Consider the following 25,174-nt stretch of genomic DNA (forward strand, 5'->3'; position numbering starts at 1 on the left):
ACTATACAGCACATTTCACAAAAATGACAAGCATTCATAAAATATGAACACCATCAATGTTTATTTATTTTATTTATACAATACATCGAGGAATACACAGGATTTGATTTTTATATGTTAAGGCGGTAAGGATGAGATATCTATATATAACCAATGACGTAAAAACAGCAGAGATCATTGTAGTGTAGTTAGAGAACACTTGATTCATGCCACACCTGTCTGTTCAGGCGTCAACATAAATGCTTGTTAGATTGTGGGAGTGAGAAATTAAAATTCTCCACCCTCTGTTTTCAGATCAGCCTTCATCTTCTGTTTCTTCATTATGGCCTCTAGCTCAGTGGCTTTCCTCACATCCTGAAATACAGCAACGCATAATATGTAAACCTGGACTACAAAAACAGACATTAGTGTCAATTGTTGGACATTTGGATTGCAAGTTGGTTAAAAAAAGCTTTCTACTGATGATTAATTTGTTTGGATAAGACAATATTTGGCTGAAATATTACAATTTGAATATCTGGATTCCAAGGATGTAGAATAGGCATGGAGGGAGGGGATGTGTACCCACCAATATCCACCAATTACTGAAATGTCCCTACCAATAATTGAATCGACTTCAAAATAAAATAATGCTCCGTCAACACTTAGTAACCTACATGTGCACAAAGTCAAGTTTGCTACGAGTTGACCGTGATACTATTAACCAATTAATCGAAATTCAGTTTCAGCCTACATGATTATAAGAAACAATAATCGAGATAAAACAGTTAAATTGTGTCTCACACCTCTCTAAATTACTCTACATTCATACCTCCTCAAAGCCTGACTGCAGTAAAGTCATGTAAATTGACTAATGTAAATTTGCAACATGGGAAGCGATGTTATTTGTATTATTAAGTGTTTATTTTATATGATTAAGTACTTTATTTGTGTTTTTTAAATGCGCGAAACAGAATTCGTGCTGTTCAATGCAGCTCTAGGGATGTATATCCCCATTAAGGTCAAGAGCAAATCTACTCCCTGGCTGCAATCAATGTGTAAATCCAGTTAAAAGCTATTCAAATTAAGCTTTAAGCAAGGCATATTACTATTAAGAGTTTTGATCTATTTATGGTTGGAAATTTGCAAAAAATCTTCATGGAATATGATCTTTACTTAATACTCTTACGATGTTTAGCATAAAAATACAATTCTGATAAAATTCACCATTGCAATATAAGGTTTTTGTTGTTTAGGGTCATAAATGAAGACAATCATTATTCATTTCTGCGAATTTCCCTCTCTTTTTTTTAAATCTTATTTTTTGGGGTTTATTTTCATTAACCCTAAACTTTCACTAAGATTAATATGTTATGGGAAATTACAAAATATTAGTAACTATTAAACTGTAGTACTTTTACTATATTACCGTGGCCGCCAGAGCTCAAATGCTAAAAGATAATAAATGCAATTGTGCTCCACAGAAATTTAGAACTAATTTAGAACAATTTACTGTGAGTAAATAGTAAGAAAACTTTCATTTTGTGGTGAATTTTTTGTTGGATTTGCATGGTTTTAACCAGCAGGTGTCGCCAGCCTGCTGTGTTTTGAATATTTGACAAAAGCAATTTGTTCAACTGATTTTTCTCCCATCTCTACCTCCAGCAGTGATTTCTGCACAGTAATCTGGCTGTAGACTCTGGCTCCCTCTTCTGGACAAACAGCCCGCAACTCCTCCTTGTTCAGAGAGAAGAGCTGAGCCCCGTTCAGGACCCCCAGACTCTGCACAGTACTGACACACACACAGATAGAGGTATATCATCAAGTTTATCCGCTTCACACTGAATGTCTAAGTGTAAATGTTTGCATGTAGGTACTGGTCGCAAGGGTTTACAAGGACAGAAATTTGTACAATGTACGATGGCCGAGAGAGCTTAATGTGCTGAAATGTAAGAAAACATGTACAATTACAGCACCAGCAAGTTGACAAAAGATCTTCATCCGTTTGACAGCACGCATGCTGCAAATCCTCACAACGCAAACACATAAAAAAACGCTCTGCATTTTCACACAAAACAAACAATTTAATAAAACGAACTGGATTTTTACACAACACTTGCAAAAACAAATTAACAGAAGGGAAATGTTTTAAGGGGACACATGAACGTGACCTTCACTGAGCAATAGTCAGCAGCGTCATTGTTGGTGAATTTTGAAAGGTTTGTTTTTTTGTTTGTTTATTTTAACATCCAGATTCTCTTGTATATATTCATATTCTTTTATTTTATTAGTCTAAATAACCATGACCTGAATTGCCGGGTCCGTCATGTTTTAGGGTCTTAAAACATTTCTGTTGTGTTTCGAGCTATTTGCACATGTTGTGAGAAAGTGCAGCGTGTTTCATTGAATGTGTTTGCGTTGTGAGAATTTGCAGCATGTGTGCTGTCAAACAGATGAAGATCTTTTCTCATCTTGCTGGGATTTTTTGCAATTGCATGCGTTTTCTTAAATTGTAGCATGTTAAGATTTCTCGGCCACCGTAATAATGACATGAGTATGTACTCCATTACAGTACATGTTTATGAGAACATGCCTTGTGTCCTCATAATTCAAAACACATACTAGTCATACTTAACAAGGTCTTTTCACATTACATTTTGCCACAGATTTCTTGGGTTAGTAGGGTAAGGTAATATAATAAGAGGTTTTTGTAGTGTATACAATGTCTCTGGAGAGTGTTCTTAAACTACCAATATCAACTTGTGTGTGTGTCACTCACATATTATTAAAGCCTTTGGCTTTGAGCCACTCCTGCACCTCAGCTTGAGGAGAGTGATAATCCAGCGGCACCGTTGTCTCATTGGCTTTATTGATCACCATTGGCCGTACTGATGCTGCCCTCCCATTGGCCAATCGCTGTATGAGCTCATCATTCATCAACACAACTGTTAACACACAACAATATTTCAGTAAGAACTTAGATAAATGACACGTTTGTTATATTTGGACATTCATGATATTTACTGTTTATATATATTAGTTAAATTTTAATCTTTTTATTTTTCCCCCAATTTCTGTTTAACAGAGAGAAGAGTACTAATCATAATAGTTTTAATAACTAATTTCTAATTACTGATTTCTTTTAAGGGGCAGTGGGTAGCACAATCGCCTCACAGCAAGAAGGTTGCTGGTTCGAGCCCTGTCTGGGTCAGTTGGCATTTCTTTGTGGTGTTTGCATGTTTTCCGCAGTTTGGTGTGGGTTTCCTCCGGGTGCTCCGGTTTCCCCCACAGTCCAAAAATATGTGGTACAGGTGAATTGGGTAAGCTAAACTGTCTGTAGTGTATGTTTGTGAAAGAGTGTGTATGGATGTTTCCCAGGGATGGGTTGCAGCTAAAAGGGCATCCGCTGTGTAAAACGTATCCTAGATAAGCTGGCGGTTCATTCTGCTGTGGCAACCCCAGATTAATAAAGGGACTAAGCCGAAAAGAAAATGAATGAATGAATGAATGAATGATTTCTTTTATTTTTGTCATGATGACAGTACATAATGTTTTATTTTCAAGACACTAGCATTCAGCTTAAAGTGACATTTAAAGGCTTAACATTGTATAAGTCATGATTAAGTCATTGTCGTTTGTCCTGTAGCAAAAAATAAATAAATAAATAAATTAAAAAAAAAATATATATATATATATTTATATATATATATATATATATATATATATATATATATATATATATATATATATATATGTATTGCTTAAGGGGGGTAATTCCTAACTCTGTTAAACATCGTTTGGAAAATATTTGAAAAAGAAAAAATTACAGAAGGGCTCATCATTTTGACTTCAACTGTATATTACATAAACACAAATTCAGATTTTGGATGTATTTGATTGTGATTAATAGTTTGACAGCACTAAAACAAACCAAACTATTTAAAAAAGTACCTTTTTCTCCATCATCTGCAAATGATGGCATGCTGAGTGGCCGTGGATCAGGGTGGACTGCACTTTCAGATTTGGGTGCAGCGTACGACATTCTGCCTCCTCTCAGCGGAGAGATGGGAGCTTTCTGCACAAATATAATAGAAATGTGTTTGTGATTAAAGGTTCAAGACACCCTGGAGTACTTTTTAAAAGATTTTATCAGATTTGTGTGCGTTGAGCATCAATTAAGACAAAGTTAACAAATGTCAGCTTTAATTATGGGGAAAACTGGATAATTTTAAGCTTTTGTCAGCTAATTTCATCTTCTGGGATTAAAATCATTATTGGGGTAGGATCAAAATCAGTGTATCTGCTAGTGGAGTGATGACATGTAGGTTTCTTATTATTATTCATAGTTGAGTTTTCTTATCCCTTTCTAGACCCTGCTTCCTAATTATTCATGACAGCAAGTGATTTCCGATGACAGACCTGCCAAGTCGTTCATGAAGGTTTGTATGTGTTTGTTTCCATGATCCACAGAGTTTGTTGTATGGCTTTCCCCGCGATGCAGTCTGGGCTACCGATACAGCCAAGCTGTCTTTGCATCAAGCATTTTTGTCAGACTTTGGCTTTTATCAGTTGAGTTTGTTACCATTCAGACACATTGGGTTCTATTTTAACAATCTAGGCGCAAAGAATAAAGTGCAGGGTGCAAAACAATTAAATGCATGTCAGAGATTATCCACTTTTGCTATTATACGGACGAACAAAATCTGCTCTGCGCCGTGGCGCATTGTCTAACAAGGTTGAGTATATTCTCTTAATGAGTTAGGGGTGTGTTTTGAGAATACACCAATCAGAGTCTCATCTCCCATTCCCTTTAAGAGTCAGTTGTGTCGTGCCATGGAGCATTTGTTATTTACATGGCTGACATTGTACGTGGAAAAACTGAGCGCTTCTCAGCGCTGTTAAACTGTTAAACAGAGCATCTACAGCACGAGGATGAGAGATGAGCCTCCTCATTCTTTACTTTCACGGCAGGGATAATGGCTGGAATAGACATGACAGACCTGCTGTACTCTTATCCACTGTGTCTGCATTCAGACCTGGGGATTCAGGTAGAGAGAAGTCCTCCTCAATTAGTGTTTATACAGTATAAACATGATTATCTTCATAATGATAAAACAAATTGCGGTTATGTGTAGCCTATATGTCATTTGAAATTAAAAATAAGCTAACGTATGTTTAGTAGGGCATTTCATTACTTACTGTTTGTTTCTTTGCATTTTAACTTTGTAAACTATAAAATTTTGTGTCTCCTTACATTTTTCCCCATGTTCTGCTAGCCACGCCCACTCCTCCCTCTGCTTGCAGTGCTCCACGCCCATCTTGGAGCATTTTTTCGAAAATAAATCTGAGGTAGACTTGAACTGAAAGAGTAGGGTTTCATGACCCTTTAAGCATGCGAGCATGTTATCGATTGCAGATTGTGTGTGAGTATGTGTGTGTGTGTGTTTGTGTGTATGTGTGTGATATTACCGTGGACTGGTTGCGCATTACAACATTAGTAGAGTCAACTTCAGCGTGATTGATGGGCTCGAGGATATTGTGTGGAACAAAGCCAGTTTGGCCATAACTATTCTTACACTTCCACCATCGCTTTGAAGACTCCAACACCTGAGACAGAGAGGAGAAAAGAGTTAATGAAATGAACTGGGAGCGTGTGTGTGTGTGTCTGGTGTCTTTTAAAAGCAGGGAAAGTCAGATCATTATTATTTTCTATAAGTACTATAAGGCAAGTAAGGACACATATTCAGTTTAATTCTTTTTCAAATATTTCCCAAGTGCTGATTAACATAGTTCTTCTTCTAAAGAAAGTCTGATTTCCTTTTGTTTGGCTGGAATTAAGAAAAAATGCAAAATGTAAAAAATCTTAGGTCAATATACAGTACAGCCCACTTAAGAAAGTTTTTTTTCCAATTGGCTACAGAACAAACCCTTGTTGTCTATTGACTTGCCTAATTAACCTACTTACTTTTTACTCTTGCAAAATAACTAGTAACTTATTATGAAATTCATTAATTTGCTCCCACTTCATATTAAGTGCCCTTAACTAATATGTACTTTCACTGAAACTAATAATTTGTTACAATGTACATACTGTGTAAATACTTGTTTATACAGTGACTTATGCTTGATTAAATACCTGCATGTAATTACATCTGTAATTAATTTCTGTACTTACATTTTAATTGCACTACTGATCATCACTTACACCGGAACCCAACTCTTAAACCTACCCATATCAAACTAACCCTACCCCAAATAGCACCAAGGGTTCTGCAATCCATAATGAACACATTAGTACACTGTTTATATTTTGATATAGTTACAGAGTAGTTTAGGCCACTTAATATAAAGTGGGACCATACATTTTCCATCAGCTTATTTATTTATTGCCACAGTGGAATGAACCACCAACTACAAAAGCGATTGGTGATCATAAATTAGTTACTAATATAACTGTTTAAAAAAATGGTGGAAAAATTTTCCACCATTAAAATGCCCTTGGGAAATATATATTTATACATAAAGAAAAAAATCACAGTTTCATAATTTTGTTTTGTTTAAAAGAAACTTTAAGTGAGCTGCATTTATTTGAAATAAAAACTACTTTTGTAAAAAGATTTGTCACATTTCATAAATTAAACACCTTTGCTGAATTCAAATAGTTTTTTCTTTAATCAACATTTTGGATGAAGGCATACAGTTGAAGTCAGAATTATTGAACCGCTTAACTATTAGCCCCCTGTTTACCCCCCCCCCCCCCCCCCCCCCCAAATATCTGTTTAACGTAGAGAAGATTTTATCCAACACAATTCTAAACATAATAGTTTATTAACCCATTTCTTATTACTGATTTATTTAATCTTTGCTATGTTGACAGTAAATAATATTTGACTAGATGTTTTTCCAGACACTTTTATACAGCTTAAAGTGACATTTAAAGGCTTAACTAGGTTAATTAGGTTAACTAGGTAGGTTAGGGTAATTAGGCAAGTTATTGTATAACAATGGTTTGCTCTGTAGACTATCGAAACAAAATATAGCTTTAAGGGGCTAATAATTTTGACCTTAAAATGGTTTTTAAAAATTAAAAACTGCTTTTGTCTAGCTGAAATAAAACTAATATGAGACTTTATCCTGAAGAAAAAATATTATCAGACATACTGTGAAAATGTCCTTGCTCTGTTAAACATAATTTGGAAATATTTTAAAAAGAAAAATTTCAAAGGGGGGTTAATAATTCTGATTTCTGAATAAAAACAACAGTATTAACATTTGAAGTGGATCTTGCACCAAAGTTGTCCTAAAACTATTAAACAACACCTATTGTTGTCATAGGACTATTTTGAAAAACTTTTTGATCCACTTCAAATGCTGATTATGATACTATTAAAACGCATCAGGTCCTAGTGTTTTATATCTGTGCAAATTACCTCCAGACTTTCACCGTGTAGAACTGAGAGTTCACTGCTGTTTCGTGCCACAAAGTCATAACTGCAGCGATACATCCTTTCTTCATTAGGAGGAAGAGGCTCCATCCTAAAACACAATCCCATACACAATGAGACAAGAAAACCATCAGAAACACACACAAAAATCTGATCTATGGCCATATATGCAAATTACATACAGTGCTCAGCATAACTGAGTACAGCTCATTTTAAAAAATGAATATGTTTATCTATATCTCATTGAATATAGGTCATATATTTTAGTGCATCTATAAATTCGTAAACGGACATATTTATTAAAATAATATTTTAGTCACTGAACATATTTAGATATAAAAATAATAGTACATTTAAATTAAAGTGAAATATTGCATAAAATGACAAACAAAACTTCAATTTAATATTTTTTAAGTTTCTCTTGATTTTTCCATATATAAAATGTCATATAAGTTATTTGCATATATTGCCATATATCCGATTTATACACTCACCGGCCACTTTATTGGGTACACCATACTAGTACTGGGTTGGACCCAATTTTTGCCTTCAGAACTGCTTTAATCCTTTGTGGCATAGATTCAACAAGGTACTGGTTATATTCCTCAGAGATTTTGGTCCATATTGACATGATAACATCAAGCAGTTGCTGCAGATCTGTTGGCTGCACATCCATGTGCAACAATACTCAGGTAGGCTGTGGCATTGCCCCGCTGCTCAAATGGTACTTATGGGCCCAAAGTGTGCCAAGGAAATATCCCCCACACCATTAAACCACCAGCAGCCTGAATCAAGATTGGTCCATGCTTTCATTTTGTTGATGCCAAATTCTGGCCCTACCATTCCAATGTCACAGCAGAAATCGAGACTCATCAGACTAGGCAAGGTTTTTCCAATCTTCTATTGTAAAATTATTGTGAGCCTGTGCAAATTGTAGCCTCAGTTTCCTGTTCTTAGCTGACAGGAGTGGCACCCAGTGTGATATTTAGCTGCTGTAGCCCATCCGCCTCAAGGTTGGACATGCTGTGCATTTAGAGATACTCTTCTGCATACCTCGATTGTAACTAGTGGTTATTTGAGTTACTGTTGTCTTTCTATCAGCTGAAACCAGTCTGGCCATTGTCCTCTGACCTCTGGCATCAACAAAGAATTTGCACCCACAGAACTGCCGCTCACGGGATATTTTCTCTTTTTCAGACCATTCTCTATGAACTATAGGAATGGTTGTGCGTGAAAATCCCAGTAGAACAGCAGTTTCTAAAAGTTTCTGCACCAACAACCATGGCAAGTTTAAAGTCACTTAAATCACCTTTTTCTCCCATTCTGACGCTCGGTTTGAACTGCAGCAGATTGTCTTGACCATGTCTACATGCCTAAATGCATTAGGTTTCTTCCATGTGATTGGCTGATTAGAAATTTGCGTTAATGAGCAGTTAGAAAGGTGTACCTAATAAAGTGGCCAGTGAGTGTATATTACATATATAAATGTAAATATTTTACAAATATTTCAAAACATGTACATGTACACAAATATAGAAGATATAAATTCATATACTGTTTATGTTCATATGTGCCCATATATTAGATTTCCGTATGGAACACACAATTCAATTTATCTCTATTTCTATAGTGCTTTTACAATGTAGATTGGGGCAAATCAGCTTAACATAGACACACATACACACACACACACAGCTGTCCATACTAACCCGTCATTCTCCTGGTGTACAGTCAGACGTGCCTGATCAATTACCTGTGGAAAAAGAAATGAAAGCAGATGAAGATGTTTGTTACATTGTGGTTGTTTATACAGCAAGTGTGTCTCCTCATACCTGCTGAGTCTGTATAAGGGCTTCATGTTTGTGCTGGACCTCTATGGGGTCCTCAATTGGTTGTCCATTGGCGTCTACAGCTATCGGCTGCCAACCATCCAAAAAGACAGGTGTGTACTGAGGCACAGTCTCGCTGAGCTGAGAGCTAACAAACACACAGCGCGGTTAAATAACCGGGTATAATGTAAAAAAATCCTTTTTAGTTAGATGAAATGAACTTTTCCAGTCATCTCAACTTACATCAATCAAGCTGACTAAGAATACTAGGTTAAACTTTGTACAACTTAAACAATTTAATTGAATCATGATTAACTTCTTTAAATGAGTTAAAGTAACGTAAAAACAGTTGTTGTATTGACTTTCTGTCCTTACATTTTTTACAGTGTAGCCCTTAAAGGGATAGCACAGCCAAAAAATGTAAACTTCACCATAGGGCAATACAAGCAACAAAAACATCTGTTTTTATACAATTTTAATTCTTGTAATCATTTTATTTTCTTGTGTCTTTTATTCCTGTCTATGTAGAGCACTTTGAATTACCATTGTGTATGAAATGTGCTATATAAATAAGTTTGCCTTGCCTAGTATCATTAAGATTTTTCTATCACCCTGAGTTAATGTGCATTTTAAAGTGTCACCGGAAAAACATATAATAGAAATGCCAAATTTAAAAAAAAAAATTCCCTTCCATTCACATAAAATGTTTTTTTTAATGGTAGCATGAGGTAGTTTTGAACTTGAAATACGGTTAATGTAAATTTGCCCGTTTGCACATTTGCCATATAAATTCTGACGTAGCAAACATAAATACCCATATGACTCCATTACGCTTGCCTTGTTTACTGTTGGTTGCTAGGTTACCAATACTACAGCCAGCGGCTCTATAATAGCTTAGTGCACAGGTGTCAAACTCAGTTCCAAAAGGGCTGCAGCTCTGCACAGTTTAGTTCCAACCCTAATTAAACAAACCTGATTAAACTAATTGAGTCCTTCAGGCTTGTTTGAAACCTACAGGTAAGTGTGTTGGAGCAGGGTTGGAACTAAACTGTGCAGGGCTTCGGCCCTCCAGGAAATGAGTTTGACACCCCTGGCTTAGTGAGAAATGCACTTAATTCACATTCTTATTTGACATACTTTGAAAATATTCGTTAGGATGGAAACCCAATGATGGAAAAGTAACAACTTTTCCTTTTGTTTTTTTACAGAGATATTTGAAACAACATGATGGTGAGTACATGAATATGCATTTTTTAAGTGAACTATCCCTTTAACTGAGATTCAAACTTCATTTGGGCAAGTACATGATTCTAGTATTATTTGCATGTAAATTGTGCAACTGACTATGGCAGGGTCCAGTTTGGTCCGAGTGATGTCCACAGTGTTTTCTCTTGCTCATTGAGATTGTGCTGGAGTAGAGAGATCGCTCCACTGGTCAGAGCGGGACTGGAGATCGATGATGCCAACTTAGGACCACCCGTCGTCTTCACCATCTGGCCAACATACAGCAACATACCCTTTACAGACCAATTCCTTATTTTGCAGAAATTAAAAATGTTCTCTTTTAAATTAAGGGTAGAAGAGGAAATGTTACCACTCATGGAATCAGTGCAAAACAACAACAACAACGATTTTTAAAGAGCCCCTATTATGGGTTTTTGAAAATGCCCTTCTATGCAGTGTATAACACAGCACTAAGTGAATGAAAACATTTATATTTGTATTCATATAAATGTTTTAAGTCTGAAAGTGCACTGTATTTAAAACTATTGATTCTTTAATGAAATATTCGACTCAGAGTCTAATGAATGAATCGGAATGAACGTGTCGACGTCGATACAGAACACCATCAAATATGATCTGGTAAAACGTGAACGCGCTTTTCCTTTCAGACATTAGCGGAGCATGAGAGATCGCAGGACTGATCATGACTTGAAGATGCCGATCCCTGACAGATGGAGATTGAGCTGCGGGTTAATTTTCACAACAATACCACAGTAAAGCCAACCTAGTGCTGTGTTTGTTCCTGTCATTTTTCTGATTTTTGATACAATAACCTACGTTGCAATGCGAGATTTAAGAGACTAATACGTATGAGACTTTGTCAGACTTTGACAGGGACTTTGTCAGTAACTGTTGCAGTTCACATGGACCAGTTTCTTCTTCCTCTGCATCCTAACATGTAAGTGTCATTAAAATTGTTGCCTCGCTTTGTGTAATTTGCAAAATATGTAACATTATTAAATACGAGTCTTCGCTGAGGCCAGCTTCCAGCCTCCACCGCTGAGACTGCAGCTCTACACAAGACTTTTGGCCAGCGGAAAAATTAAAATGGTCGTGCCGAACTGAGTCTGGTTTCTCTCAATGTTTTTTTTTCTTCACTCTCCTATTGGTGAAGTTTTTTTCCCCTCTCCGCTGTCGCCACTAGCTTGGATGGTTCAGGATCTGTAGAGCTACACATTGATGAATTTGCACTTCAGTGCTTGGACTCATTGGAGTAATGACTTTAAACACACTGAACTGAGCTAAACTAAACTGAACTTATACACTAAAATTTTAACTACCCTGATCCAGTTACTATGACCATTTATGTGAAGCTGATTTGACACAATATATATTGTAAAAGCGCTATACAAATAAAGCTGAATTGAATTGAATTTAATTGAATTTAATTTAGTAGTGTGCTGTAACTTGTAATCGCTCCATATGGCTTGCAATCACTTGTCTATTATAGATCAGTGCTTGTACTGTATCTCTCAGGTTAAATCTGTATGGGGCTATTCACATATTGTAAACCACGTTAAAAATGTGACGTGTGCTTCTTCCTTTATTGATTTCAACATTTCTGAAATCACAATCCTTTGTCGTTCGCCTTAGCTATCACCATCAGCCGTTTCCCACATGCTGCACGGTCAATTGTCAAAATAGTTCAACTTTTGCCACTGTGTGGATTAATACTGAATGTGTGTCGTTGTTATTACTTGGAGTTAGAGTAATACGTGGTGTTTAACTGCATTGCTTTATTGTATTCCTGCATTGGGCTTTCACATAGTCATAGCCATGTTGGACGTTTCTCTCTGTCTTGCACCGAACCTAGTCAACTAATCAGCGCAGACTAGCATCACGCAAAGGAGTGGTTTGGAAACAAATGAATCACTGAACAAATCATATAGGAGTCGTTGTGATAATTAGGTAAAAAAAAACGCATATTATAAGACATTGAAAGTGTATTTTGACCTCGAAAGCATATCAGCCTGTTGTTGGAGACCCCCAAACCAAAATATGACCCTTTTATAATGCAAAACAGGGATTTCTTAATTGTGCATAAGAATTTTAAAGGCTAAATATGATTCTGGACCAAAACCAGTCTTATGTCTCACAGGTATATTTTTGGCTTTAGCAGTGCACTATTTATAGTAAACCATTTTTTGTGAAGTCAACAGAACTAAACACTCATAATGTTTATACAAAGATTCATAATGTTAGTAAATGTTTGTTATATTAATACGCCTAATTGAATTTAACAATAATGAAATCATAAAATGTGACATCTCTGTTTTTATCTCTCTCAACAATGAGATAAAGCATTGAGTTTTAGCCAAAAATACATTCTATGGGTCAAAATGATTTTTTCTCATGTGCCAAAAATCATTAGGGTGTTAAAAATATCAATTTCCATTGATTTTTTACTGTTTCTACTGTTTTATAATGTAAAAAACCTAAATTGTCAATTAGTAATATGCAGTGCAAAGAATTTGTTCAACTTTACAGGCAAATTTCTCAGAATTTAGATTTTTTTTTGATCCCTCAGATTTTAAAACAGCTGTATCTCAGCCAAATATCTTTCTATCTCAACAAACTATACATCAATGGAAAGCATAATTATTTGAGTTTTAGAAGATGTATATCTTTCAAGTTCAAAGAAATAACCATTATGACTGGTGGTTTTGTGATCCGGCATCAAAACGTTTATCTGTAAGTTTGCTAAGTGTGTAATGCTCTTACCAGTTGCAAAGGGACAAAGACATGGTGCAAGAGTTCTTCTGAAGAGGGCTCTGAGATTTTCATCTTTAGGCGATCCTACAACACACAAAGGTAAAAATAAATGTTTTATTTAATCTATATATCACCTAATTTAAAATTAAACTCATATGTATTTTAGCTTTGTCATATGTATTTTTGGATATCTGCAGTCTATGAGCACAACAAATCTGAAGGTTACGTCTATAAAAAAAACTCACCCTTGAAAAATTCAGTTGTCTAAAATTTTAGACATTCAATATTCAAGTTATGAAGTTCAAATTCAAGTTAAGAAATTAAAATTAAGAAATTAAAATTTAAAACAATTTTAACGACATATATAAATTAAGATTTATTAAATTACAAATGTCAATAACTCAAATTAACACAATTCAATTTCAGATTGTTTTGGCATATTATTAGATTTTTCCAACATTCTTCAGAATATCTTATTTTGTGTTCAACAGAATAAAAAAAATGAATTTTTTTTGATTGAACTATTATCTCAAACGCACATTTCACACATGCTGCCAGTTTACTTTCTGTAAATTTTATTATGCCTGACATTTACAGTACAAAAATGTGTTCTGAACACTGATGAATATAAGATATTTCAGCGGAAGTCAGTAGAACTAAAATACATGCTCATAAGGTTTGTAAATATTTGTTTTGATAAAAATTCTAACTTAATTTTACATTAATTAAATCATAAAATATAACTCATTACATCTAGCTACGTTTCTTTTAATGAATATTTTTCAGAAAATACACTAAGTTCATTCAATGATGAGTCAAATTCACCATCTTACCAATAGACAGAAAGAATACTTGATCTTCTGAAAAATATCCACAAACTCTTGTTCTGATGGTGGGGTCACCTTTTGCGGGGTAGGCTCGTCTACAAAAATAAAAGTTTAATATTCATGATTCATGAAGGTTTTGAATGGGCTTGTGAAGTAGGCAGGTCATCGGAAGCATCTTTCTCACCGTCCTCCTTTTTATTCTTCTTGGTTTTGTTTTTTTTCCGACTCTTTTTTTTCGATCGCTTCAGCTGCTCCTGAATATTCTTAGCCTCTGCTGTCTGCTGCAGACGGGCCATGAAATGCTCCACATCTGCAAAACAGTGATTCACCAGCTCCTAACAGAGGGAGGTGTTCAAAAGGAGAAAACTATTAGATTTACATCCAAATACAGTCTCTTATTATGTTGCTTGCAATCACTAATATTATATTGATATTAATCATTATATTATTAATATATTATATTATTAGGGTTTCTTTAAGCATATTTTTTGGGTTGGAAGTCCTGGGACAACTTGTCATGGTTTTACAGAAAAAGCAATGTCACCACTACCTGGTCTCTGTAAAATATGTAATAACAAAAAGTCAAGACAACTATTTTTATGTTGCTATAACTTATTTTAATGATTTAATCAGGTTTCAACAAAATGTTTTAAGTTATACAAAGTTTAACTTAATATCTTTAGTCAGTTTGATTAATTTAAGTTGAGACGACTAGGAGTTAAGGCTGGTTTATACTTCTGGGTCAAGCGCACACATGTGGTCCGGTACTGCCTTCGCGTAGTCGCATAGCCCTCTTTGTAGCTGACGCCGATGCTGATGTGCACCTCTTATAAAAGCTACATGCTGCAACGATGCATAGAGCAAGCTCTGTGATTGGCTGGCTTGGTGTCGGCTTAGTGTTTACAAGAGTCGAGTCTCGTAAATAAGCTCCAGAAAGAAACTTCTGTTTTGTGTTTAGCTTATGATTAAAGTTGTTGCAAGTCCACCAGTTTCCACCTCTGAATGAGCAAGTTTAGCAACTTGTACATTAAGGTAGCGTTCAGAAAAAATAAGAAACCTGAAGAAACTTGACACAGAAGAACATACAGTAAACACCTACTGCCGACTAGCTCTTCGGAAGTGTCTCTGCAGAGCAACACAAACAGCAAGCAGAAGTATAAATGCAAATTTACGCGCAAGGCATGTGCCGTAGGTCCTGGCCATCACAAGATGCAGAAGTATAAACCAGTCTTTACATATAAAATTTGTGTATGTTTGTAAGGTGTGCCGACTTTCTATTTCTATTTTTGTTTTATTGGCTAGTGTAAGTTGGATAGGGTTTTACGCTTTGCAAACTCATACAGTCAATTAATTTAGTTTTAACCTTTTAATAATTTGATATGAATTGTTCAACAAATTGTTTTGCAATTTAAAGGGAGAGTTAACCCAAAAGGAAAAATTCTGTCATCATTTCCTCAACCTTTTCCTTTTTATAAACCTTTATGAGTTTTTTTCTTCTGTTGAACACAAAAGAAGACATTTTGAAGAAAGCTGGAAACTATTGACTTACATTGTGCTTGTTTTATCCTAATCTGAAAGTCAATGGTCACAGGTTTCTTCAAAATAACTTGTTTTGTGTTCAACAGATGAACAAAAAAAAAAAAAAAGAATCATAAAAACCACTTGAGGGTGAGTAAATACTGTGTAAATTTTCATTTTTAGGTGAACTATCCCTTTAAGACAATATCCCATAACAGTCATACTTACAACTTCTCTCTGTGCATAAATCAGATGTGTATTTGTTTTCACTCTGTCTCCTCCATTCACTAAAATAGGCAATAGAAAGTGATGAAATATAGAAGAGTAATATTGTAAGAAATATATATTTTCCCACATTCAAGCATAGCCTTTCTCAATCCCGGTCCTGGTAGCCCACAGCTCTGCACATTTCATATGTTTCTCTTCTCCCTTCAGACGTTTGCACTAATTCCACCGCTAGTGCCCTGCATGCTAGTTTATAGGATATTCAGCCACGATTTCAGTTTTAAGAGAGTATATAGGTTTCATTATGGTATTTTAGTGTATGAAATGTGAATTTTTATTTTATTTATTCATTAGTTACTTTAATATTTTAAAAAGTGAGTAAACCCACTGACTTAAAAGCAACAAGCTGACCTTACTTTAAAAAGTGAGTAAATCCATTTGAACTTGTAACAGTTAAGTTGACTTAATTGTTATAATTGTGCCCATAAGTTATTTACTTAAAAAGTTTATAGCAATGAACATTTACATTACATTTAGTGATTTAGCAGATGCTTTTGTCCAAAGCGATTTACAATTGAAGAGGCATTCATTGATTCAACAAGAAGGGGCAATACACACAAGAAGTGCTAATTATATAAAGGAACTCTAGTGATCAGAGAATTAAAGGGTCACAAAACACCAAAACACATTTTTTGAGCTGTTGACAATTATAAATGTGTCCCATGCTGCTAAAAACACTATTAGGACACATACATTTCACAAAAAAAAAAATAAATTAATTGGTTGTTTTTGTGTTATTTTGAGCAAATTCGTTCTTTCGAATTGTTTTTAATTTTGAAGCTGCGTCACGAATATAAGATCATTGTGTGAATTCCAGCGCGTAGATTGGATGTCCGTACCGGCGGTTACATTGTGACGTCTTTGAGCTTTCAGCATTAATTCATGAGAACAACTTCCAAGACTTTCCACATCATCTACTGTGTATGAGGTGCAACTTCATTAATATACATGATAGCTTCGAAGACCTGTTATAGTGTTCAGACGGCAAAGAGACGCCACATTTTGTTGCCACCGTAATTAAAACAAGTGGAAGAAAAAGAATTGTTCGGAGAAATGGGTCGTCAGTGTTGCATTTATAAATGTGCTGCAAAGTTTGGTTTTCCATTCCCTGCTATGAGAGCGCAGCTGGATTCATTTGCGGATTACAGTGGTCTGCTAACACGTGACAGAAATATGTTTGTAAGGAACATGTTTTACCAGAGAGCTTTTTGCATCTGGAAATGGTAAAATTCGGATTTGCCACTCGTCTTCTTTTAAAAAAGACGTGCCTCCACTTGGTGTTGATTGTCCTGTCTCTACAGATTTGGTATAAGTGTGTGATCAGTGTTTGTTGTTTATGTTTATTCAGATGGCAAAATTTGTTAGTATTGTCAGCAGTACTTTTTTAGTAGTTTTTTAAGTTTTTAAAGACATACCTTAGTCAAAATATTTAGTTCCAAAGTTTACAATACGTTATTATCACTACAATATTTTGGACTGATCTGCTATAATTGGTGCTCTCCGAATACACACACAGCTTTCTGACACTGCCTCCTGAGTGCATCTAAGTTACCGAGAAATGCGGAGGTTTTTTTCTTCCCTTTTCGCCATGCAGTATCAAACATTCCATAAAAACAAAACTCTTCCAGCAGTTCCTCGCATCCAATATCTCGTTTGTCATGGGGGCATGCATGAAATCTTCCTGAATCAAAGTGAAAGTGCCAAATTGCAGTTAAAGTCAACAAATTAATAATTTGGCGAATAATTCAGTTACTGATGTCCATGTAAACATATTTCTCTCGTTTGCCTCTGTGAAAATCAGAACGTGCTCGTACTGAAAGTCCCATTTTTATGCAAACCCTTCCCTCTCTCCTCCCCCTTGAATAAGAAAGAGAAAAGTGTCTCTACAGGTGGTTTGTCAAGCCCACTCACCTGTGTGAAGCACACTTCATAAATGCATAAGATTATTTTAAATAAAAAATTTTTTTGTAAAAATGTAATACAAGTAAAGTCAACTAATCACTTAGCAAATAATTTACTATATTTTTTAAGTAAAGCAAACTAATGGCTTTTTTTTGCGGTGTACATCATGTCATTCACGCTTCTCTAGTAAGAAGACACTGCTTGCAATGCCCTTGTATAAATCCACAACTAAACGTTTTGAAGTGAAATAAAGGTTTCTCATTCTCAGGTAGCGAGTAATGAAGAAGAAGGGAGTAGGGTGAAATAAATTCTGTTTAGGCAACATGTCAATAGCTGTTTCCATCCAATCACTTCTATTAAAATCGCATATACATGCTTAATGGAAGGGGCAAGATGTGCATAATTTTAGAAAACATGCATACATTTGTTTTTCAACAACTGAGTAGGATAATCTTTCATACGATAAGAAGAAATGTGCAAACGATGAAAACACATGTCAAATTTCCAGCTTGAGCATCAATAAAGTCATGTGACTTAGTTTTAACACATCATTTGATAACAATAATGTGCATGATATAATGGAAATAATGAATAAACTAGTGGACTAACTTTGTAAAACATCTGAAATGTAGTTTTGGTCATTCTAAAAGCACTCAGCCAAAGTCTGTCATCACAGTGGTTCAGTATTATTACCTCCAGAGCCGTCTTGAGCATCTGCACTTACGAAAAGGCACGTAGTGGCTTCTCTTTCCACAGGAAAATACCATTTTTCTTTTAGATATTTGAGACCAGTTAACCAGGAACTGTGACGATTTTGTTTTCTTTGGGTCATTACATAGAAACGGCGATTCTGTTGCAAATAAATGTTATACATAACAAATTATAAGTCTAATTTGCAACTTTGAATGAAAATATACCTTGGAATATGGTTTGTAAATGGAGTTTTCTAATAAGCTGAATATTTCAATCTAGTGTGCTAAATAAAAAGAGACATATGCAGAACATCGGCGCGTGAGGACCAGGTTTGAGAAACACTGTTCTTGTCTATGTGTTATGTACAATATGCATAAAAAGGTACACACTTGCGTGTACACCTATGGGACTGAGATCAGCGGCTGTACCATTTGTAGGCAATACTTTGATAGACTTCGGCCGACTCCTGGGTACAACTGCGGGAGCAGCCATCTTTAAATAAAGTGAAAAGAGAAGAAAAAACATCAGTGCCATATAATATTTAAAAATATATCTGACATTTAATGGACAGCTTTATTAGATCATCGACACTGGATAAAATCAGGATCAAACTGTAAAATTGCATCACTCACACATTAAAGCAGGGGTCACCAACATGGTGCCCGCAGGCTACCTGGAGGATCACATGAGTTGCCCGTGGACCTGTTCTAAAAATAGCTCACCATAGCACCACATACCAGTAAGCTGCATCCAATATTTCTGTAGCTATTCTTTTTAAAATCACACTTGCATTGATGTAAAATTGAAAATGACATTAAGTTATATATAAAAATAAACTTTAAAAACTATTTCAGATAAATAAAGTCTTGCATATTGATATTTATCTGTTTCCTACTTGATAAATCATTGTTGACAACTAATTAATTAAATTAATTAAACTTTTAATTAAAAGTTAATAAATTAATTAAAAGTTAATTGAGAAAATTTGTTATTTAAGAACTCTGTATTAAACTCCTAGCCCTTCACATTAATTGGTACCTAAAAAGTAGCTCTCAGTTTCAAAAAGGTTGGTGACCCCTGCATTAGAGAATACAGAGAACACACTCAAATAATGCCTTTGCTGCTTGTTCAAACTACCTATTCAAAATGAGTTAAAAGAACATAATTCTTAGGTTTTTTGAGACAACTTAATTCTTCTATGTTTAATCCACTTAAATTTGTAAAAAAAAAAAAAAAAAAAAAAAAGTTAATTGAATAGATTTGTGTTGATGTAGGAATTGTGTGGAAGCCAGCATTTTTATGGGAATATCTATTTATCACAAATAATTCAGGCAGGGAGGGGAACAAATAATTTTTTTTGTAGAACAAAATGTTGTAAATAAACTGATCAATGCTATATGAAGAAATCTATGGGATAAATCCTTCAGAATAAACACAGTTATTAATAAAACTGTAACTCTGATGAATAAGAGCTCCTGGAGTGGAGATTTATGGCTCAGTACAAAAGGAAAACATGAAAAAATATGGATTATATTTAAAATCTAGAGTCACAAATTGACTATATGAAACAACGTGCAACAGACAAAACCCTTAAAACTATATTTGGATGTTTTCTTTACATACAGTTGAAGTCAGAATTAATACCCTCCCGTTTATTTTTTACCCAATTTCTGTTTAACGGAGAGAAGATTTTCTTAACACATTTCTGAACATAATAGTTTTAATAACTCATTTCTAATAATTGATTTATTTTATCTTTGCCATGATGACAGTAAATAGTATTTTACTAGATGTTTTTTAGACTCTTCTATACAGCTTAAAGTGACATTTAAAGGCTTAACTAGGTTAATTTGGTTAACTCTGCAGGTTAGGGTAATTAGGCAAGTTATTGTATAATGAGGGTTTGTTCTGTAGACTATCGAAAAAATCTAGCTTAAAGGGGCTAATAATTTTGACCTTAAAATGGTTTTTAAAAAATTAAAAACTGCTTTTATTCTAGCTGAAATAAAACAAATACGACTTTCTCCAGAAGAAAAAATATTATCAGACATACTGTAAAAATGTCTTTGCTCTGTTAAACATAATATGGGAAATATTAAAAATATAAGAAAAAAAATCAAAGGGGGGCTAATAATTCTGACTACAACTGTATATCTGACATGCACCACACAAAAACAGAGAGATGCATGACGAAAATAGTTTTTGCTTGTAGTGTCACGTCTTTAATTATACAGTAAGTTCACCACTTTGTGGGTCTAAACATTCAATCTGTTCATTATAGAAAATGCATTATTCCACCACAAAGAGGATTAGGGGACTACTTGGAAGAAAAAAAAACATTAGACATTTTAAGCAGAATTCATTCAACAGAGTAGGACAAAACATCTTAAGAGAAACTTTATCTGGTTTAATAAAATATGCTTCAGGACTCAGTCATCCACAACTCCCTATAATTAAGACACGCCTGACTTTTTTTTTTTTTTTTTTTTGCCAGACAAATGGAATGAATGGGTTTTTTGTAGATCTGCTCATGGCATGATTGCTTGCGAGTTTCACTTGTTCGTTGTTTAAGACTCTGGGATAAAGAAGGTTGACATTCCACACATAGCCAATACATTACTCCACATTTGTTTCTCATTCAGTCACATCTGCGGCCTCCAGCTGACACACATACAAATAAACACCAATTACATCTTTATGGCCAATGAGTTTCTTGGTCGTGGGGTTACACAAGGGCTATTGATTTTTTTTTTTTTTTTTTTTCAGAATAAAATTAGATTTTTAGTTCTAAGTTGGGAAGTAAAATCATTTTATTTTTTTGGGCGAAATTTTAAATAAAGATATATAACAAATTAAATACAATACATTAAAAAGGTATTAAAATCTAAATATAATATAACATACACATAATATAATATAATATAATTATATAATATAATATAATATAATATAATATAATATAATATAATATAATATAATATAATATAATATAATATAATATAATATGCTTTTTGGTTGTGGAGTTACTCTAAAGCTATTATAGGGTCAATGTATTTTAATTTTTTGGGGGATAGAATTACACGTTAATTTTACATAGGGAAGAAAAACATTTCCTTTTACTGGGCAAATTACTGAATAAAACCATTAAAAAAATAAATATATAAAATTATATTATATTATTTTGTAATATATATATATATATATATATATATATATATATATATATATATATATATATATATATATATATAATATGTAATATTTTTCTCCTTTCTAGGGGTTCGGAGAAAAGGTAACACTCATTCCATTATATCATTCCAAGTATCAAACATCATTTGTACGAATGAATAATAATAAATCAATGTTTAAAAATGTGCGTGGAGAATCTCCTTTTTCTTTATCCCAGCATACTTTCACTTCAGATATGAGGAAAAAGAAAACTCTTTCAAAAAAACTTTTCAAAAAAAAATTTTTTTCTCTTTTAATCACTGTTTAACAGAGTCAATTTTACGTTTCCAGAAAGGGTAAATATTATATTATATTATATTATATTATATTATATTATATTATATTATATTATATTATATTACATTACATTACATTATATTATATTATATTATATTATATTATATTATATTATATTATATTATATTATATTATATTATATGATATTATATTATATTATATTATTATGCTCTGGTTTCCCCCACAAGTCCAAAGACATGCGGAACAGGTGAATTGGGTAAGCGAAAATTGTCCATAGTGTATGTGTGTGAATGAGAGTTTTGGGAGTTTCCCAGTGATGGGTTGCGGCTGGAAGGGCATCTGCTGCGTAAAACATATGCTGATTAAAGGGACTAAGCCGAAAAGAAAATGAATGAATAATACAAGGGCAGCACGGTGGCGCAGTGGGTAGCACAATTGCCTCACAGCAAGAAGGTTGCTGGTTCTAGCCTCGGCTGGGTCGGCTGGCATTTCTGTTCGGAGTTTGCATGTTCTCCCTGTGTTGGCGTGGGTTTCCTCCGGGTGCTCCAGTTTCCCCCACAAGTCCATAAAGTGAATTGGTATGAGTGTGTATGGATGTTTCCTAGTGATGGGTTGCTGCTGGAAGGGCATCTGCTGTGTAAAACATCTGCTGGATAAGTTGGTGGTTCATTCTCCTGTGGCGACCCCAGATTAATAAAGGGACGAAGCCGAAAATAAAATAAATGAATGAATAATATAATATAATATAATGTAATATAATATAATATAATATAATATAATATAATATAATATAATATAATATAATATAATATAATATACAACAATTGAATTAAATAAATAAATGATTACACAGAATCCTCAAGCCACACAGTTTTGGAAAATATATGGAGCATCCATTTGGAAATGGAGATTATAAAGCATCTTGAATCCCTACAAAATCTCTACAAAAACAATAAAAAATCATACCAGTATAAACAAAGTAACAAATCCATTTGTTTTATTTGTGACCTTCAAACAGCATAGAATGGAAAAGATTTGCTCTTAATTTTACGCTTTAATAATTCTCAATTTAAAACAAGTCAAACCTTTCTTTTCGTTTTCAAGGTTGACACTGGATTCTCAATCCATTATTTACGTCTCATATATTTGCAAGCAGAAACCTCACTGTTATAACCCCAAACCACTACATTTACTTAAAGAAATCAGTTTTTGTTGCTTGTTCAAACTACGTAGTTAATATGAGTTGAACCAACACAATTCTTAAGGTTTTATGGGGACAAATTAATTGCTTTATGTTTAATCCACCTAAATTTGTAAAAACTATTTAGTTAACTTAATCGAATTGTGTTGGGGTGACATGAAGGAATTTGTTTACAATGTTGACCACTAAACATTCTTCTGTTCTGCTGTTTAGGAGGAGTGGCTGAATCTATGCAATTATTAACCATGCTAGCGATTATACTTAACAAAGGTTTCTTTAATGATTTCCCCACATTCTGTATAGCCAAAGACACAAAAATATAGCTCTTGAGATTACAGCTGAACATTCCTATACACTGTAAAAAGTTATTAGCTACTTAAAGTGAGTAAGCCCATTGCCTTTAAAGCAAAAAGTTGACTTTACTTAAAAATAAAGTAAACCTATTGTAACTCGCAACTGTTAAGTTGACTTAACTTGAATGAATCTGCAAATTTAATCACTTTTTTCAAAATCAAAGTCAACTAATTGCTTTTTACAGCGTTGTGATTTAATTATTTACAATCATTCCTGTAAAAGCAGCATTATCAATGTGCATCACAATCATTATTCACCATTTTACAATCTGTTAGCGTTAAATTAAAGTGTTTTCTTTCTTCGATAGCACTGTAAAGCTTTAAAGCCTGGTCTTACCGTGTTAGATGTGTACACCTGCTTCTGTCACATCTTCTGTTTACACCTAATAGAGAAATGCAAGAACCAGAATAACAAGTTGTTCTGTTTAACTTCAAGAAATCTCTCTCTCTCTCTCTCTCTCTCATTCCAGAGTTTCAGGATACGAAGAGCAATGAAACCTGGGTGGAAGTGCGTATTAATCCACTACGACAACCGCATTCCTCTGACATACCATAAGAGAGAATAAACACAACAGGTCTTTGGTCAGATATGAGTTTTTAAAAGATTATTATACAGAGTAAACTTTTAAATCAATCCACTGTATAGATTATCTTACATAAAGATGAGTGAATAAAAATATGAATGTGCATTAATACTCACTGAGACACAGATTGTCTTTCCCGCGATGAACTGCGCAGGTTGCTGCGTTGCTACAGTGTGTTCAGGCTAGTCTTGTTATTCTAGATCTGTCATTCTTTCTTGCCCTCCCTTTCTCTCTCTTTATTTTTTTTCCTCAATCACTGTTCTTCTGTCACTCAGGTGTTTAACCCTCCTGTTGACTTATGGGTAAAAAATTACAATTTTAACAGCAGGAAATACCCCTAAAAATGTTTTTTAGTCTTGAAATTTGGTGACTTTTTTTAAAATGACCCAAACATTTACACTTAGATAAAAAAATAATTATTATTTTCTATTTTGATCATTTTGAGGAATGCTGTAAATATTTAGGCTACAACAGCTGTCCTTCGGGTCAATTTTTTAAACCCGCAAGCTATAAAACCATTGTTACCCCACAAAAGTTTATGGCACACACTAAACGCACACACCAAACACACACATAATAAAGTATCTGCTGCTTTAACTTTCATGAATAATGTCTCGCTAAAAACCTTTTACACTTATGCAGGTACTTTTAGCATTACAAAATATACCCTTTACCAGTACTCAAGTACCATTACTTGTTTAAAAATGTAGTGCAAGTAGAGTTAAAGTTTCTGTTGTAAATATTACTCAAAGTAGGAGTAAAAAGTAGCCCTTTTAACAGTACTCCGAAGTAGTGAGTATTACCACTTTAAAAATCTGATGCTATTACATGTAATTTGTGGATGTGTGTAAACGTGACATTCTGTAGTGCATTTAGTTATTGCCCAGCAGGCACACAGCATCATTAGATGTTAATATTAGGTTAGTTTTAGGTTGTGATGTCAGGTGACCAAATTTCAATGTGTATCTAGCGTCTAAAGACAGCGTTATTTTGACGTCCAATAATGACATCAAATGACGTTGATATTTGGTTGATTTAAGGTTTTCTTGGAAAGTGAACTAAATCCATTGACGACG

At 34.2% G+C, this 25,174-nt stretch overlaps 1 protein-coding gene across 4 annotated transcripts; it reads right to left on the minus strand.

Moving 5' to 3' along the window:
- Positions 1-44: 44 nt before the first annotated feature.
- On the minus strand, positions 45-24,271 carry eps8l1a (EPS8 signaling adaptor L1a). Of its 4 annotated transcripts, none has more exons than XM_068216831.1 (16): positions 23,852-23,912; positions 22,405-22,634; positions 18,903-18,966; positions 15,823-15,881; positions 14,261-14,411; positions 14,083-14,171; positions 13,259-13,333; positions 10,598-10,746; positions 9,257-9,401; positions 9,134-9,177; positions 7,410-7,515; positions 5,449-5,586; positions 3,931-4,054; positions 2,759-2,924; positions 1,639-1,771; positions 45-354 (listed from the first exon to the last, which is right to left on the minus strand). In XM_068216831.1, the coding sequence occupies exons 2-16, from the start codon at positions 22,588-22,590 to the stop codon at positions 268-270; spliced, it is 1,716 nt and encodes a 571-aa protein (XP_068072932.1). In that variant the 5' UTR covers positions 22,591-22,634; positions 23,852-23,912; the 3' UTR covers positions 45-267.
- Between the last annotated feature and the right edge of the window lie 903 nt (positions 24,272-25,174).

This window comes from Danio rerio, chromosome 3, assembly GCF_049306965.1.
Source record: "Danio rerio strain Tuebingen ecotype United States chromosome 3, GRCz12tu, whole genome shotgun sequence".
Taxonomy (NCBI): Eukaryota; Metazoa; Chordata; class Actinopteri; order Cypriniformes; family Danionidae; genus Danio; species Danio rerio.

Excerpts from the sequence above, each read along its gene's own strand:
- eps8l1a (XM_021470513.2), bottom strand. The coding sequence starts at position 22,590 with ATGCCCTTCCAGCAGCAACCCATCACTAGGAAACATCCATACACACTC. Across the intron at positions 9,178-9,256 it reads CCCTTATACAGACTCAGCAG|GTAATTGATCAGGCACGTCT; the intron begins GTATGAGGAGAC and ends CTTTTTCCACAG. Across the intron at positions 5,587-7,409 it reads TACACGGTGAAAGTCTGGAG|GTGTTGGAGTCTTCAAAGCG; the intron begins GTAATTTGCACA and ends TCTCTGTCTCAG.